Genomic DNA, 18,987 nt, shown 5'->3' with positions numbered 1-18,987 from the left:
AATTTTGTCTTGTGTGGAGTACCAATGGTACTAGAAATACAGTCCCTCTTTCCATTGGCCCCTTTTCATCTCCTCCCCCGCCCCCCTAATGTCAGAGGTCAACCACCTTTCATTTGCAGGTTAGTCCCATGCATATGCTTAGTATTTTAGTTATTCTTAAGGGACTACATCCTGATTTTTCCAGGAAGATGTATAGTAATCTTAAAGGTGAATTTTCAGATAGTACAATGAAAATAGTTTACAGGCATACCTTGGTTTATTGTGCCTTGCTTTATTGTGTTTTGCAGATACTGTATTTTTTACAAATTGAAGGTTTGTGGCAACCTTGCATCAAGCAGGTCTTTTGGTGCTATTTTTCCAACAGCATTTGTTCACTTCATGTCTCTGTGTCACATGTTAGAAATTCTCCCAATATTTCAAACTTTTTCATCATTATTATATTTGTTATGGTGATCTGTGATCAGTGATCTTTGATGTTACTCTCATAATTGTTCTTGGGACGCCACAAACTTGTGCCTATTTAAGATGGCAAACTTGATAAATACGTGTGTTCTGGCTGCTTCACTGACCTGCCATTCCCCTGTAACTCTTCCTTTCCTCAGGTCTCCCTATTCCCTGAGACACAACAATATTGAAATTAAGCCAATTAATAACCCTACAGTGGTCTCTACATGTTTAAGTGAAAAGAGTCACATGTCTCTCACTTTAACTCAAAAGCTAGAAATGATTAAGCTTAGTGAGGAAGACAGGTCCAAAGCTGAGACAGGCTCAAAGCCAGGCCTCTTACACCAAACAGCTGAATTATAAATGCAAAGGAAGAGTTCTTGAAGGAAATTAAAAGTGGCTACTCTAGTGAACACATGAATAAGAGTGAAACAGCCTTATTGCTCATATGAAGAAAGTTATAGTGGTCTGGATAGAAGATCAAACTAGCCACAATGTTCCCTTAAGCCAAAGCCTAATCCAGAGCAAGGCTCTAAGTCTCAATTCTGTGACGGCTGAAAGAGGCGAGGAAGCTGCAAAAGAAGAGTTTGAAGCCAGCAGAGATTTGTTCATGAGGTTTAAGGAAAAGCCATCTCTATGACATAAAAGTGCAAGGTAAAACAGCAGGTACGGAGGGAGAAGCTGCAGCAAGTTACCCAGAAGACCTAGTAAGATCACTGAGGAAGGTGGCGCCACTAAAGAACAGATTTTCAATGTAGATGAAACAGTTTTCTATTGGAAGAAGATGCCATCTAGGACTTTCATAGCTAGAGAAGTCAGTACCTGGCTTCAGAGCTGCTTATTAGAGGCTGATGCAGCTGGTGACTTTAAGTTGAAGCCAGTGCTCATTTACCATTCCAGAAATCCTGGGGCCTTAAGAATTATGCTGAGTCTGCTCTGCCTGTGCTCTATAAACAAAGCCTAGATGACAGCGCATCTGTTCACAACATTACTGAATATTTTAAGCCCACTGTTGGGACCTACTACAGAGAAAAAGAGGTTCTTTTCAAAATATGGCTGTTCATTGACAATGCACCTGCTCACTGAAGAGCTCTGATGGAGATGGACAAAGAGATTATTGTTGTTTTCATGCCTACTAACAAAACATTCATTCTGCAACCCATGGATCAGGGAGTCATTTTGATTTCCAGGTCTTATTATTTAAGAAATGCATTCATAAGGCTATAGCTGCCATAGATAGTGATTCTCCTAAAGGATCTGGACCCAAGTAAATAAAAAACCTTCTGGAAAGGATTCACCATTCCAGATGCCAGTAAGAACATTTGTGATTCATGGGAAGAGCTAAAAATATCAACCTGAATAGGAGTTTGGAAGAAGTTGACTCCAGCCCTCCTGGATGACTTTGAGGGGTTCAGGACTTCAGTGGGGGAAGAGCTGCAGATGTGGCAGAAATAGCAAGAAAACTAGAATTAGAAGTGGAGCCTGAAGGTGTGACTGAATTTCTTGAATCATATGCTAAAACTTGAACAGATGAGGAGTTGTTTCTTATGGATGAGCAAAAAAAGTGGTTTCTTAAGATGGAATCTACTCCTGGTGAAGATGCCGTGAAAGTTGTTGAAATGACAACCGAGGATTTAGAATATTACGTAATCTTAGTTGATAAAGCAGCAGCAGGGTTTGAGAGGATTGACTCTAGTTTTGAAAGAAGTTCTGTGGGTAAAATGCTGTCAGACAGTATCACATGCTATAGAGAAATTGTTCATGAAAGGAAAAGTTAATCAATGCAGCAAACCTCTTTGTTGCCTTATTTTAAGAAATTGCCACAGTCGGGGTGCCTGGGTGGCTCAGTCGTTAGGCGTCTGCCTTCGGCTCAGGTCGTGGTCCCGGGGTCCTGGGATCGAGCCCCGCATCGGGCTCCCTGCTCAGGCGGGGGACCTGCTTCTCCCTCTCCAACTCCCCCCTGCTGTGTTCCCTCTCTCTCTATGTCTCTCTGTCAAATAAATAAAATATTAAAAAAAAAAAAAAAAAGAAATTGCCACAGTCACTCCAAATTCAGCAGCCGCCACCTTGACCAGTCAGTACCTATCAACATGTAGGCAAGTCCCTCCACCAGCAAAAAGATTATGATTCGCTGAAAGCTCAGATGATAGTATTTTTTAGCAATAAGTTATTTTTAAATTAAGGTATGTACATTTTTTCCATAATGTGATTATATACTTAATAGACCATATAAACATAACTTTTATATGCAGTGGGAAACAAAAAAATTTATTTGACTTGCTTTATTGTGATATTTACTTAACTGCAGTGGTCTGCAGCTGAGCCCACAATACCTTCAGGTTATGCTTGTATTTATTTTTTATGGGCCAGGAGATTAATTGTGGCCCACTATTTTTTTTTTTTTAGGCTGTGGTAGAAATGGGATGCACCCACCAATTTCAGAATTTATGTTTAGTGTATCTCTTGATTGCATTACTTCAGTGCATTTAATTTTGAACTAAATATAAGTTTAATTTGAGTAGATTTGTAAAAGAAAATTTTTGTTGTGATATTTTTAAAGGTAACACAATGCAGGACAATGAGTACATCCCCCTTCTCTCCCCTGAACCTAAAAATTGCTAGTGGTATTTGTCTCATGATAAATCCTTTAACTTTTATCTGCATGCTCTAAGAATTATGATAGCAAGGAATGTCAGTCAAGAAATCTTTGAGATAAAGTGCAAAGGGAAGTAATTTCAAAATTACTTTCTAAAGGACTGGTTTCTCTGAAGTTCCAAATAAAATAAAACTATACTTAATTTATGCTTCTACTTCTTTATTTCTTAGGTGAATAAACATATACAACTTTAGATATAAAATTTTCATTTTATGTAGGACTTTTTCTGTAATTGACATCTAAAGTGATCTTTCTGCAATTGATAACATCTTAAGTAAACTAGGGGATAAATTAGATACTGTGACAAGCAAAACCAAGAAATTGAACATAGAAGAATGTTCTGCTGGGAGGTGATATTTGTGGAGATGATGATTTATAAGGACAGTGGTTTTTAAAAAAAATTATTACAAAATACTTAAAATGTGTAGAGAACTAGAAAATAAGTAATATGATAAACTGTAATTGTTAGCATAATTATTCATCCCTTTGTTATTTTTACAATGGGATGCTATAAAATCTTTATCATTGCAAATATAGTTATACACATTATTGCATAAGTCTTTGAAACACTTTTACTCTTCTTCTCCCTCCTTTGGGAGCAGAAATAAACTTTTAGGGATCACAGTAGAATGATAGAGTAACTAGGAACGGTTTCTCTGTTAATATTACAAAATTTTTCCCTAGAAATTTGTTTGACCATGAAGTACAAAGAAACTTTAACTAGCTTTCCATTGCTTCTACTTTTTTTTTTTTTTTAAGATTTTATTTATTTGACAGAGAGAGACACAGCGAGAGAGGGAACACAAGCTGGCAGAGTGGGAGAGAGAGAAGCAGGCTTCCCACGGAGCGGGGAGCCTGATGCGGGGCTCAATCCCAGGACCCTGGGATCATAACCTGAGCCGAAGGCAGGCACTTAACGACTGAGCCACCCAGGCGCCCCTCTTCTACTTTTTTTTAAAGTAATTCTCTCAACTTTAAATGAGAGGGTGCGGACTTGAGGAAGAGACAGAGGAAAAATCATATTCTAGATATGAACTGTCCTCCTTTCACCCAAGTGGCCATGAAGGATATAATTTAGGAGCAAGGCACCAAATGCTAGACAGCAGTTTTCCTGCATATTTGTTTATCTTTATTAAATTCACCATCTGTAAAGACTGAGTTTTTCAACTTTTCTGATTCTTTGTGAATACTTTAATGTCTATATCTTCCATTATCTTCAGGATTCAAAAATATCCTCTATGGAACGTGGGCTCCGAGACTTGGAAGAGGAAATTCAGATGCTGAAATCAAATGGGGCCTTGAGTACTGAAGAACGGGAAGAAGAAATGAAACAAATGGAGGTCTATCGGAGCCATTCTAAATTTATGAAAAATAAGGTAATGGTTTGTGATACTGTAATTTTTAAAAGAGTTTTGAGAAATTGATGCATATTTCTATTTCCTTAGTGATGATGAAGAACTTCACATTGTTTTATCAGACTTCAGGAAGGATACTTAGAATTCTTTCAAATGCAACTTTCCCAGAACTAAAGTCAGAATTACTGATGTATTGTTATTTCAAGTTTTCACTTTTAAAAGAAAGGCTGATATGTGTTGTCACAGTTTAAGATTTATATCTTATCAGTACTTCTGAGGTGATTTAGTAGAATTATATCCAAATTGAGTTTTTCTCACTACATGAGACACCAAGTTCTTTAACTCTTCTGTAGTATTTTAAAAGTCAAAACCCTAAGAGGAACCCAGTTCCCCCACTTTTTTTTTTTTCTGAAATGGCTTAAATAATATCCTGTTTTCCCTTCAAATACAGTTCCATAAAGAAAAACCCTTTGCTCTATCCCTTGGAGAAGATGCATTTGTATCAGGTTTATTGTTTCCCGTGTGCACTTCAAGATACCATATCAGCACGGCATGTCAGTCCGTATTTAGAAACTCAGTCACAATATTTTTTCCTTAGGTCCACAGCCATCTAGTTTGGTTCTATAAACTATTTAGGCAAATTGGAGGATCTAGTTTATTATAGTTATCAATTTGCCAAGTTTGTTTTGGTTTAATTAAAAATCATAATTGTGATTATAAAATATTAGCTAGAAAATAAGTACCCCTCGTATCCCAATTGTATTAGTTTCCCAGTTTCTCAGAACAGAAAACTGTAGAGGAATGATACACAATTATTCTAACTCCCTCTCCAGTTTCTGTCTTCTTGCTGTGGACTCATACCTGGCGTAAAAGTCAGTAGAATATTCCTTTATTATTTTAAGAATCTGTTATCAGTGACTACTGAAAATTTATGTCAGTTTTAGAACTTAAAAATTCACATATTCAAGTTTCTATTAGTTTGTATTTTTCACCCTAATTTGAGAAAATACACTATAATACAATCTCTGCTTTCCATTTGTTGATTGGCACATTTAAGTCCATTAAGAAACCCCTGTGAAAATAGAGAAACTATCTAGGGTGCTTTGCAGAGGGAATTAGGGGAACAGATTTGATTGTGTTATATAGGTTATTGTTATTTCCAGTTACTGCTCTGGCTGAAAAGCAAATAGTAAGACCTAAATTGACACATAAGTGAAAAAGAATAACAATGTCGTGACAGGTAGAGCAACTGAAGGAGGAACTAAGTTCGAAAGAGGCTCAAGGGGAGGAGCTGAAAAAGAGAGCGGCTGGTCTTCAGGCTGAGGTCTTTGCCGTAAGATTTACTCTTTGTGTGCAGCGATCCCACAGTGGGACCCTGCTAGCTCTGGCTTCTGGGTGGCTTATACTTTCGTTTTCCGGTTGGCAGCTTTGCCCAATACTAGCACTAACCAGCCTGCTCTGCTCTTTAACCGACTCCTGTTCACCAGTTTCCCATATGTCACTTTGTGTGCAGTGAGCCCTCACTTGTTCTGGTTCTTTATTGTTGCTTTTGTCACTGTATGGATGGTACTTCAAAGTGTGTTTTTTTCCTTTCCTTTTGTAGATACTTGTTGATTTATATGAATGGTAATCTCTGTTTCTTCTTTGATATAAGAATATGCAGATGTTCTCTATTTTAGTGATAATTTGAATTTGAAATTCTTTTTCTTTTTAAAGTAAGGTATAATTGATTTATAACTTTGTATTAGTTTCAGATTTGCAACATAATGATTTGAGATATATATATATTAAAATGATCTTCACAGTAAGTCTAGTTAACGTCCATCACCATAGTCACAAAATTTTTTTTCTTCTTTTGATGAGAACTTTTAAGATGGACTCTCTTAGAATTTGAAATTCTTGAGTAAAGAGCTTTAACTTTATATGTATTATCTTTAAGTCTCCATTAGGTGATTTTCCAACAAATGTTACTTTTTTTAGAACAGATGTATAGAAAGTGATTTGCTTATTTAGAGTTATCTAGGAAATTAGAATTAGCCTGAAACATAAAGTCTCTAAATCTAGTTTAATCCTCTGTCTAAAGAACTTAAAATTCCATTTCAAAATATAATACAAAAATAATAGCTAACACTCAAGCACTTATAACCTGCTAAGGTTGGTATATCACCCAGCCCCAATTTATGGATGTGGAAACTGAGGTAGCCATGTGGTGCTCAGGTGATATATCTGGTGAGAGGTAGAGCTTGATTTTTACACAAGCAATCTGGTTCCAGAACCTGTGCTGGTGAGCTCTTCCATCTTCTGCCCTATACTACGCCATGTGCGCGTATGTCACACCAGTGTCAGGAAAAACTGCTTCTGAAAATAATTGTGGGATAAGACAGGAACGCAGCATTAAAAAAAAAAAAACTTGTGCTAATTTGATGTTTTTGCTATTTATGGACCCCTTTATAGTACAGATAGTAAAGTGAAATATTTTGTCTAAAAGGGACTGATTTGGTTTATGGTAACTGTATTTTCTAGAGGCGTAGTTGATGTGTAACTTTACTTTTTTTTTCTTAGCTATTATAAATATTTCTTTGTTGTGTCAAACAGGCTAAGCACATTGCATACATTATTTTATTTAATGTCCAAACAGTACAGTAGCGTCAGTTTACTTTCTCCATTTTACTGATTAGGAAACCAAGGCTTAGAGAGGTAAATACTCAAAGACACACTTATCCTCAGGTGTGAGTGACTGCAAAGCCTCATGCTCCTAACTTTTATGGAAAATGTGTGCTTCTAAACTCTGCTTTCCATTTAGAATATTTTTGTCCCTTTCTCAGTCTTTATGGTCAATATACTAGTATTTGATGATTCTTTAATAATGGAGATGATGAGGAAACAGGGATTTTATACTTATTTTTAACCGTGTGATTGGAGGTAATCTTTAAACCGTAGTAGTTCTTTAGTTGAGGAAGTGATAACATTTTAAACATTTCTCCTGAATATTCATTCATACAACAGTTTTTAGAGCAAACTGTATGTTAAGGATGGAATAATATAAATATGTACTTTTTGTTGGAAAAGGGATGTCATGAAAGATGCCACAGCATTACAGTATGTGGTAACTCCAGGGTATATATTTATATTACAGGATGAAGATAGCTGCCGTTTACAGTCATCTTCCGTTGATGTTCTAAGTATCCTCAAGTAGTTTGCATACAGTATGCATATAGAAATATTTGTGGAATGAATGAATAACTAAATCTATGAATAGAATTTTCATGCATATGAGGAAAATGCTTGTCTTCTTGCTAAACAAGAAGAGTAAATTAGACATTTATTTTTAGCACTCCTTAAAAGTCTAATTTTAATTAAAGTAATATTTATTTCATACTTCCTCATGGGAAATTGTTCTTAAAATTGTCCCTTATACCTAAGATTATTATAGTAAAAATACTATAGATACATTCAATGAAAAGAATACAAAGAACTTTCATCAGTAATACTGAAATTACTGACTTGTCAGTCAGATTTATACTTCCAATAATTAATCTGTCTGTTAGTGCACAGCTTCCTTGCTAGGCAGGATACAGAATAGAATGTAAAAGCAAATCTGATTTTTATTTGGTGCACATTTAGAATAAGAGACTATTTAGAAAATTCTTAGAAACACAGTAGAAATGTAAATAAGATGTTTGAAATAAAATTTTTTTTAAGTTAAGATGATAGAAATCTATGGCAGAATGAATGGCACCTCTTGACTTATGGATTACTGTGTCAGTAATTCAGATTCAAATTACACATGTCGATTCTTACAGAATGAGCCTTTATGCATTTAAGTCATATACTTTTTTATCCATATAGTTGGTATTGATGTTGTAGATGATATAACTTTGTAGGTGGAATCTTTTTTGAGGTCAGTATCCCTAACTCATCAAAATTATATGATTTCTAAGAGGCACAGGTTTATAATGCCTCATAACACAAAAGGTGGCTTTTTAAGATAAGGATTTTATGTAAACTTTTGTTTGTGAATGAAAAAATAAACAGTATACCAGCAGCAGCTTTTGAATTTAACTTTAAATAGCAATGCTAGGAGGTTTTCTTTTTCCCTTCTGTTTTACATCTATACTAATCCTGCTTTATGTTTTAAGAGGTCTGACTTAATAAAATGAAAACTGTTTGATCAGCACAGTGGTATTCAGATGCTTCCTGTTATCTCATAGTAATCTAATTGAATTGGGATTTTTCTCCCTCTGTTCTTTTTCTAAGGGATTTTGAAGAGTGTTTAGGAGGCACAGTACATGAAACCTGGAATTTCCCTATTTGTTGAAAAACTTTTTTGGGGGGGGGATGGGTGGTCATCCAAGATTCGATGATGGAATAAGATGAATTATGTTTTGTCATAAAACTAATGCTATATTTAGTTTCATATTTTGTGACTTGGATCTGTCAAAGATCCAAATCAGAGGTGGTTGTTTCATTTCTTTTTTTCCTTACAGTGTTTTATTTTCTTCTCTAGATTGGTCAGGTGAAGCAGGAGCTGTCCAGAAAGGACACAGAACTACTAGCCCTACAGACAAAGCTAGAAACACTCACAAACCAGTTCTCGGATAGTAAGCAACACATTGAAGTGCTGAAGGAGTCCTTGACTGCTAAAGAACAACGGGCTGCCATCCTGCAGACCGAGGTGAGAAGAATTCTGGTATTGGCAGGGAGTCACTTCCTTGCACCTTTTCACGTGTATCGCCTGTGCTGTTTTTGTTACACTTGGATTCGGGAGATATGAATAATGCAATGAATAATTCTTTAGCAGTGTGATCATACTGTATTAAAACTATAACTGTCTTGGTTCAGTTCTTAGATCTAACAAATCTGGTGCAGTTTATGTATGCTTTTAATTCTTTGAACGTTCCCTAAGTTTGTACTTCTAAGTATACTTTGACATTATGAAATGTTGTAAAGATAGTTATAAAAAAGAAATCCAAATGAATCTTTTGTTCTCACCCATGATGAATCTTCTAGTCATGAATGGCAGTGAGCTTGGTTACCTTGTGTTTAGATTATTAAGTGTTCTTAATTTTTGATATTATGTCTAGCTTTATGTAGGCAAACTACAGAATCTAGAAATGTTCCAAGTAGATCTTGTTTTGAACTACAGATCATGAGACAGTGTGCCTTCATATCCTGTTTGAAAATGAAGTTAGTATTTTTAGAAATAGCCTGTCAGCCCTGATTATAGGTAGGAATACCCTAAATAATTCCATACAGTTGAGAATTTATCATATTTGTAATGATCAAAGAGAAGGAATTGATGATGCTATTTGGATTTATTGTCTTAAATATTTTTTTTAAAGGTCTAGTGAAATAGGGAACTTAGGTAGAAATAGGTAAACAGGTCTGCTTTATAGAAGAAAAAATAAAGCATAAAACATGGATTAGTTTTTTTTTTTTTTATCTTTTTCTTTTAAAGAACCAGATAGGTAAATAAGGGCATACTTGGATGGAAAAGAGGAATGAGAAGTAAAAAGAATGCATAAAAACATTATAGACCCAGAAGATGAGAATCTTCAAGTGAGGAGGAATGGGGAAATGACCAAAACTCTTTCATGTAGTATTTTATTTTTGTACAGTTTGGGACTTTGTTGAAAATGAGAGATTTGGATGATGTATTTGTAATTTTCCTTACAACTCAGACTTAGAATATCTGTCAATCTATTATCAGGATATCAATCTCATTCTACCTCACAGGGATATTTTAGATAAAAATTAGGTTTTGGCTCTGGGGTCATAGTTATTGAGTTTGAAATTCAGCTTTACCACTTACTACCAGGTTATGTGATCCTGGGCATGTTATTTAACTTCACTGTGCCTCACTTTCCCTCCATCTGTAAGATGAAGAGAATAGGAGTGTCTGCCTCATTGGGTTGTTGTTAGGATTAAACTGGTTTATTGTACACAGTAAAGCTTTTGTTATTGTCATCACTGTAGCTATTGTATTAAAATCAGCGGATATATATAAACTGAAAGTATTAAGAGAACACAGTTGGTTTTCTTTTCATTGGCATACATTTTATTTAGAAGATCTGGTCTCTCATATTTTTATTCAGCTAGTTTTATGTTCATCCAGGGAATCGCAAATATAAAATTATCTGGAAAATGTTACCTGCGAAGTTACTAACTTACGCCTTTATTAGAGTTTTTCATCCCAGTAACTGGTGTGCATGCAGTACTACAGAAGGGTCAGAAGAGGGTGCCAGTGTTTTGGAGGTGAGCCTACTTCCAAGTTTAGGACTGATAGCATTGGCTAGAGGTGGCAGGTGTGTGAATCAGAGAATCAGGCAGTTGGTTAATGATAATGCTAACATTTAAAAGCTTGTCACAGTCTAATAAATGACTTTTTTCCTCTTGGCAATCCATCCTTTTCTTTGTACCCCTCTCAAATAGTGTTCTTATTCGCTAGGTCTCACACAGATGGGCTTGTGATTGATTTCTTGTACTATAGAGAGTAAAGACTGTATTTGTGGTCATTCTTGAATGGTTCTTATTTGTTTTTAGCCATGTGGGAGTAACTGAGTTTCAGTGATTACCCCTATAAGTCACTAGGACAACTGCTCAAATATGACCATCTCATCCTAAAAAGATAACAGTGTAAAAGCCAACAATCTTTTGAGTATAGGATAATTATATGAATGTGATATGGTGATTTATTAGTATGTGCTTTTTTCCCTCAAATTACTCTGGTGACATTTGACTGGGGTCACTTTTTCCAAAACATCTTTCTCATGTTAGAGCCCAATAAAAGGCAGTTTGAACCAGCTCTATGAAAATTCTCACATATTTTTATAATTTGCTCTTAACTGATATTGTCCTCATCTCTCCAGCTCTCCTAGACTTTGATCTCTCACATCACTAAATTAAGCATGTATGAAAAAGAACATGGATCAAGGAGTTTTTAAAAAACCTTTAAGGAAAAATGGGATATGGGAAAAGACCTGATTTTCTTCTTGTTCGTGGTCGAGGGAATGAGGCCCTTTTGTGTTGGGCAGTGTACAATATATAGTATTTCTGGAATTGCTCCTATTTTATGAACATCTCTTTTAATCTGTTGATCTTCACAGAGGTGGTCTGGATTTAGTACCATAGTGGTTAAAAGCATGGGCTTTGGAGTCAGACCTAAATGCAGCTATCTATGTTTATTAGTTATGTGACCTTGGATGAATTACTTTACCTCTTTAATCCTTCATTTCTTCATTTGTAAGTACCAACTTCCTAAGGTTGTTGTGGTTAGAACAGATGTTTAATTATGTAGCTCTTATCTGAATTTAGAGGGAAATATTAAATATCAATGGGTTTCAAATTTTTTTACTTACCTTACAGTTTATAAGCACTTTTATTTTATTTGATCTCTGTTGTTTTATGTGATCCTCAGATTAATAGTATGGATTAGGCAAGATAAGTATTGGTTTTTTTTTTTTTTTCTTTCTTTGTGGGGAATTATGTGAAGTTTTAATTAGCGTATGACTTTTGGTTGGCACTTAGGGCCAATCTCACTAGTACCCCAGAACTTTCAATATTGGTTATAATATTTTCAGGAAATTTTCTATTTTATGCCCATTTTCTTGTTTCTGAGTCTTGATGACATACTGTGGACCTACCAATGAATTTATTTTCTGTTTGAATTCTCAATGTGCAGAGCTGATTTTGTCAATAAATTAAAATAACGGACACCTTACTGCCTCAAAGTAGTACAATTTTTTCTTCTCCAGGACATTGAATTTTAGAATTTTGTTTTATTGTAGGTGAATACTATCATCTGTATCTTACGGACAGTTTGTAGGAAGTGGTTCTTCTTTCATAGCTGATCCAGCACAAAGTAAAGCACTGCCATGGATCTAGGATGTTTAGGCACTGGAGCTTGGATGTAGGTGCACTAGAGCACACACCTTTTACTTGCATTCCCAACCCAATGCCCCAGTATGCTGTGCTCTTCAAGCTGGAGTTTTGACTTCCTCAGCACACTTAGAGTTAATAATACATCCTTAGGACTGAAGTGCATTTTAGAGATCTAGTCTTTCCATAATTCATAAAACATAATCGATAATACCTGATATTGGCTGCTTTCTGTGTGTCATGCAAGGATGTGTACTTTCTTTCATTTTCTCAGTTAATCCTTGCAGTAATCTTCTAAGAAATAAGAATTGTCATAACATTTTAAAGATGGGCATACTGAAGCTTGGAGAGATTGAGGTTACATGAGTTGTTGAGTGATTACCTGGGATTCAGAATTTGATCAGTTGAAACTCCAAAACTTATGTTCTTGGTCATAATGCTATAATGCTTCCCTGTGAGGAATCTGAATATATGTGTATATATGAAACAACTGCTCAGAATAAAAGAGGATTTGGCGTCATGAGGTGGTTTGGGTTATTTTTCAGTGACTGTTTCTCTCTTATTGTTCTAGGTGGATCATTGCTCCATCACCACTCTGAGCAGTGCTTAGCCTGTTACGAGTCATGGGGTAGTGGTGGGGGCAGGTGCTGTAGTGTAACATTGGTGTGGTATTCAAGCCAGCTTGTGAAGGTAGCCTGATTAGCTTCTGAGTGCCCCCTTCTCCTCCACATTACCTATACCTGAGTAGAAGATCACCTCAGAAAAAGAGTGTTGGCAGAGTAGAGATATATATTATTACACTAGAGGCTCTCAGATTTGGGGGCTTCCTGCCCACCACCACCACTCCCCCAGCTCCAAATGGTGAGTTGGCACTGTTCATAGTGGTGGATGGGGCAGTGTCTTATTTGAGGAGATGTAGATAATGATAAGCTTAAGAAAATGACAGGAAAATATAAGTGTAAGTATGGCTGTTAATATGCTAGGGGAATAAAACAATGTATAAGTTTCAAATCTTAAGTATAAAACTCAATTTATCTAGTGGAGAACAGAAAAAAATAGCAGAGGGGGTGGGGAAAAATAAGAGGTATGTAGACACCATGAAAAATGTTGGCCGAAATGGTATGAATAATGGCAAAGGCAATATATGCAAATAAGTTAAACTTAGATTAAAAGACAAACCTCAATTGGATTAAAAAACAAGATACAGAATATATTGTCAATAAGAGTTAAGCATAAGACAAAAAATAGCAGAATTAAAAATAAAATAGAAAAAAAATTTTAAAAATAAAAGGTATGTCAAGAAAATATGTCTTCCCAATCTGATTTATTTTAACATTAGTTAAATTATTTATTTATTTATTTATTTAAAAGTAGACTCCACGCCCAGTGTGGAGTACAAGGAGGGGCTTGAACTCATGACCCAGAGAGCAAGACCTGAACTGAGATCAAGAGTGGAACACTTAACCAACTGAGCCACCCAGGCGCCACTAATTAAATTATCTTTTTTTTTTTTTAGAGAACGAGTGTGAGCGGGTGGGGAGGTGTGGAGCAGAGGAGGAGGGACAAGCAGACTCCATGCTGAGTGTGGAGCCCCACATGGGGCTCGATCTCATGACCCTGAGATTGTGACCTGAGCTGAAATCAAGAGTCATATGCTTAACTGACTGAGCAAAGAAGTTATAAACAGAGAGAGCAGTGTTACATACTGATAAAAAGAACGGTAGATCAAGAAAATACAATGATTGTGAACATTTATGCATCTAACAATGTTGCCTTTAAGTGTATAAAACAACAGTGGGGAGAAACAGATGAATCAACAATTGCAGTTGGTCATTAGTACATGTTCCTTTTAGAACTTGATCAAAGAAACAAAAAAAAATAATTTAGAAAATTTCAGTAACATCAATAAGTTCAAATAGGTATTCTGTAGAATATTGCACTAACAGAGGATATGCAGTGATTTTTAAGAACTTACTGAATAGTCATACAAATCAAATGTACTAGACCACAGAGGAAATGTCAAAATTCTCAAGAATTAAAGTCACATGGACTGTTTTCTTTGACCCCTAATGCAGCAAAATTAGCAATCAGTAATGAAGAATTGCAACATAAAACTAGAATAAATCTTGAATCTGAAAATGTAGTACTTTTTTGGGGGGGTATAGTTGACACACAGTGTTATATTAGTTTCAGGTATACAACTTAGTGATTTATCAAGTTTATACATTATGCTATGTTCACCACAAGAATAGCTACCATCTGTCCCCTTATATTGCTGTTACAATATCATTGTATTCCTAATGCTGTGCATTTATTCCCGTGACTTATTTATTCCATAACTGGAAGCCTGTACCTCCCACTCCCCTTCACCTCATTTGCCTAACCCCCCACTCCCCTGTCCTCTGGCAACCATCAGTTTGTTCTCTGTATTTATAGGTCTGATTCTGTATTTTTTTGTTTATTCATTGTTTTAGATGCCATTTATGAGTGGAATCATATGGTATTTGTCTTAGTCTGACTTATTTCACTAAGTATAGTACTATCTAGGGCCATCCATGTTTCAAATGGCATGATCTCATCCTTTTTTATGGCTGTGTAATATTTCATTGTATATGTACCATGTTTTCCTTATCTCTTTGTCTATTGATGGACACATATTACTTCCATATCTTGGCTGTTGGAAATACTGCTACAGTAAATATAGGGGTGCACATATCTTTTGGATTAGTATTGCAAATGTACTACTTAATAGTCATTGGGTTAAGAATAGAATGGGTTAAGTTAGAATAGGGGTGCCTGGGTGGCTCAGTTGGTTAACCGTCCAACTCTTGATCTCTTCCCAGGTCTTGATCTCAGGATCGTGAGTTCAAGCCCCATGCTGGGCGTGGAGCCTACTTTAAAATAAAGAAAAAAGACTGGAATAGAAAGCAAAAGAAAATCTGTGGGATATAACTAATCCTCTAGTTTTTAGAGGGAAATGTCTTGTTATTATATTTGTCAGAAAGCAATAAAGAATGAAAGCAAATAAGCTAAGTGTACAAATCAGGAGCCTAGGAAAAAAACAACAATCAAAACCAAAGAAACGGTAAGTTGGAGGGTAATAGAAACTAAGTCAGCGATCAGTAGAGTAGAGGATAAAATAAGCTGTTAGTTGTTTTAAAAAGGCTAATCAGACAGGATCATCTCTTACAGAATGATAAAGAAGTAACTACTAGTACCATACAATTTAAAAATAATAAGACAATTATAAATAATTATATTCTAATAAGCTTGAAAAGATAGAACAAATACATTTCTGGAAAATGTGACAAAGTAGGTTCAAGAGATAATAGAAAACACGAACAACAATCATTATGAAAATTAAATTGCTAATCAGTCTCAACCCTATCTCCTCCTAAATCCTATGGCTCAGATGGCTCTTTATCAAAAATTCAAAAATAAATAATCATATTTATATTTAAGTTTTTCCAAAAAGTAGAAAAAGCAAGAAAGCCCAAGACTCTATAGGGAGATATGAGGAAAAAGAAATTCAGAGATCTAGTGATATCAGTAGATGGTATAATGTAATACCATAAGGATATTAATTCTGCCTAAGTTAGTATATACATCAATTCCAATGAAAATTCACAGCAGTAATTTTTTAGAAACTCATTTTACTTTAAGTTTTACATGGGCGAGTCACAAAAAAGATATATCATTTCACTTATAGGAGGTACCTAAAGAAGTCAGATTCATAAAGATAGACGTAGAATGGTGGTTGCTATGAGTTGGGGGGAATGGAGAAGTTTTGTTTTTTTTGTTTGTTTTTTTTGTTTTTTAATTGTACAGTTTTTGTTTTGCAAGATAAAGGGAGTTCTGGAGATTGGATATACAGCAGTGTGAATGTACTGAACACCACTGAACTGTACACTTAAAAATGGTTAAGATGGCAAATTTTATGTTTGTGTATATTACAATTGAAAATTTTTAAAAGTTATATGGACAAATAAAGCTATTCTAACAGTAATGTGAAGAAAAAGAGGAAAAGATGGGAGATCTGCCCTAATAGATCTGAAAATGTACTCCAGAGCCATAAACCTAACCAAACCAGTCAGTGCACTGCAGAATCGTATAGTACTGGCACAGGAATGGGCAGATAGAGCAGTGAAAAAAAAAAAAATAGAGCTTAGACATGTATGTAGAGGGGAGCATCATAACTAGTGCTAGTTAAGTGCGCGTTAGAAAACTGACATACTATATGGAGAATAAAATTGGCTACCTACCTGATGCCAGATAAAACAGTGGACTTCATATTGATTAAAGACCTCAGTGTGAAAGAGAAAACAATAAAGCTAATCAATGAAAATGTATCTTAGGTAAGATATCTTAAGTGACACCATCAAATTTAAGTATTTCTGTTCAAGAAAGAACACTACTAACAAAGTTAACAAATATGTGACTGATTGGGAGAAGGTATTTTCACCGCCTCCCAAAATAACAAAGATTGAGATATAGAATAAAAAAAGGATGCTTGGAAATCTGTAAGAAAAAGAGACTATAGGGAGGGAGAGAAGGATTTAAATAGGCAATTAACAGACAAGGAAACCTAAGTGGTTAACAAATAAATATAGCATGGGATCCTCAGTCTCATTAGTAAAAAAGAAATGCAAATTTCAGAGACAAAAGCTACATTCCATTGATCAAATTGGTAAAAATTAGAAAATGAGTTAATGTTCAGTGCTTGTAAGAATTTGGGCTAACAGGAACGTAGATGGCATAGTTGGCTCCAGAATCCCACTCCTGGATATGTTCCCTAGAGAAAATTTCCCACTGGTCCACAGAAGGACATGTATAAGGAATTGAAAGCAGCCCAAATGTTTTTTACTAGAGGGGTTAGATAAGTAAAACACAGTGGATGTATACCATGTAATATTATGTAAAAGTCAAAAGCAATGATCTAGAAGTATTCATAGGGCCATACATATATATTTTTTAAAAGTAAGAGACAGAATGAGGTATATAGCATTCATATAAATTAAAAAATATGTATATAAGAATAAGCCTCTGTATTTCTAAGTTATAAGCACATTCAGTAACATCACACACATTAGAATGGCTGTGTATTGAATGAGGAATGGATCTTGGTTGTGGATGGAAAAATAATAAAATAAGACAGTAGAACTTTGCATGGATAGTTTTAAGTGAATTGAGGATTATGAGTAATTTAGTTCTTTCTTCAAGTTGATAGGCGTTTGAAAGCATTAATTCTGACTGTGTAACTATTGGGAAGTATGTCGGATATGGTGTATTTACCACATTGATTCTCAGAGTTGTTGTGGCTGATCTCTCTGGCAGGGCAGATGTCTCTGTTTTTCCTCATCCCTTCCAACATTACGCATCTGTCAGCAAGGACTCTAGGGTTTTTCTGAAGGGTTATTCTTTTTGGTAACTAAGGGACTTGGATTTTAATGGTGACACGTGGATAGCAGACCTTGGCCCTAAATAGGGTAGGGATTTGAAACCGATACTCGGGTGTAAATCCAGGACTTTCCTGGGAAAAAGTGGACTAGAAAAAATTCCTTCTACCAGTATTCGTTGACAGTATGAGAAACTGACTTACCTGGTCTTAGAGTTGGAGGAAAGGTGTCTTCTCATGAGCTTTGAGTTTGAAATATGCACAGCTGCTGTTAACACTGATTTTAGCCTAGTCCACATAGAATCCCACAGATGAGAGCTCTGCTTAGAATGAATTTACAATTCCAAATTACTTAAACCTGTGCAATTTAACCTATTCTCCCCCCCCCCCCCAATATCAGAAGTAAGAACAAATAGAGTGATTAGGCCCTTAGGAACATTGGGTAATAGAATGAGATCACAAATGAAAGATTAAAATGAAGGATGGAGTAGTTAGCATAGGAGCACTCTTTGGAATGGAGAAGAAGATATAACTTCTTGGGCTGTTGTTTTAGGACTGTTGAGAGTAAAACCTGAGGCAGTGTAATAAAGGTAGCACTATCTATAGTTGTTTAGTGTCTTTTAGTCTTGGCTTTGCCACTTACTTGTTATGTAAGTTTATACTTACTTTTAGAGAAAGATCATGAAAGGTAGAGCTTGTCAGTTGCTTCTAGTCGTTGGTATAATGTTGTTAAATGATACAGCAGGTGAAATTCTGCATCTAGATTGTTGTTGTCTTCTCTATCATAGGACTAAAAAGAGTAGGTTGTAGGGGCGCCTGGGTGGCTCAGTTGGTTAAGCGACTGCCTTCAGCTCAGGTCATGATCCTGGAGTCCCGGGATCGAGTCCCGCATCGGGCTCCCTGCTCGGCAGGGAGTCTGCTTCTCCCTCTGACCCTCCCCCCTCTCATGCTCTCTCTCTCAAATAAATAAATAAAATCTTTAAAAAAAAAAAAAAAAGAGTAGGTTGTGTATTTTAATAGTGGAAAAATGAAAGTGAGGGCCTAAGATGAGTGAAAAGAGAAATTATAAGAAAGCATCCAAGAGATCTATCCAAAGTGTGATTCAAAAACCAGTGGCCTCTGCTCACTTAAGAACTTGGAAGCACAAAATCTTTTTTTTTTTTCTAATTTTTATTTAAATTCTAGTTAACGTACAGTGCATTATTGGTTTCAGGAGTAGAAGTCAGTGATTCATCACTTACATACAACACCCAGTGCTC

General features: G+C 35.6%; 1 protein-coding gene across 14 annotated transcripts in view; it reads left to right on the top strand.

The window, feature by feature from the left end:
- Positions 1-18,987, top strand: part of ERC1 (ELKS/RAB6-interacting/CAST family member 1) — a 548,010-nt gene that overhangs the window by 115,042 nt on the left and 413,981 nt on the right. For 10 of the 14 annotated variants that reach the window (XM_032390723.1, XM_032390722.1, XM_032390730.1 and 7 more), the window contains exons 5-7: positions 4,321-4,476; positions 5,696-5,779; positions 8,963-9,130. In XM_032390723.1, the coding sequence (XP_032246614.1) occupies positions 4,321-4,476; positions 5,696-5,779; positions 8,963-9,130 (408 nt within the window). The remainder of the gene's footprint in view (positions 1-4,320; positions 4,477-5,695; positions 5,780-8,962; positions 9,131-18,987) is intronic. The other 4 variants (XM_032390726.1, XM_032390728.1, XM_032390734.1 and 1 more) reach the window with 1 other exon arrangement.

The sequence above is a fragment of the Phoca vitulina genome, unplaced genomic scaffold (assembly GCF_004348235.1).
Source record: "Phoca vitulina isolate PV1807 unplaced genomic scaffold, GSC_HSeal_1.0 scaffold59, whole genome shotgun sequence".
Classification (NCBI taxonomy): Eukaryota; Metazoa; Chordata; class Mammalia; order Carnivora; family Phocidae; genus Phoca; species Phoca vitulina.
This window is presented reverse-complemented; position numbering and strand designations above follow the sequence as displayed.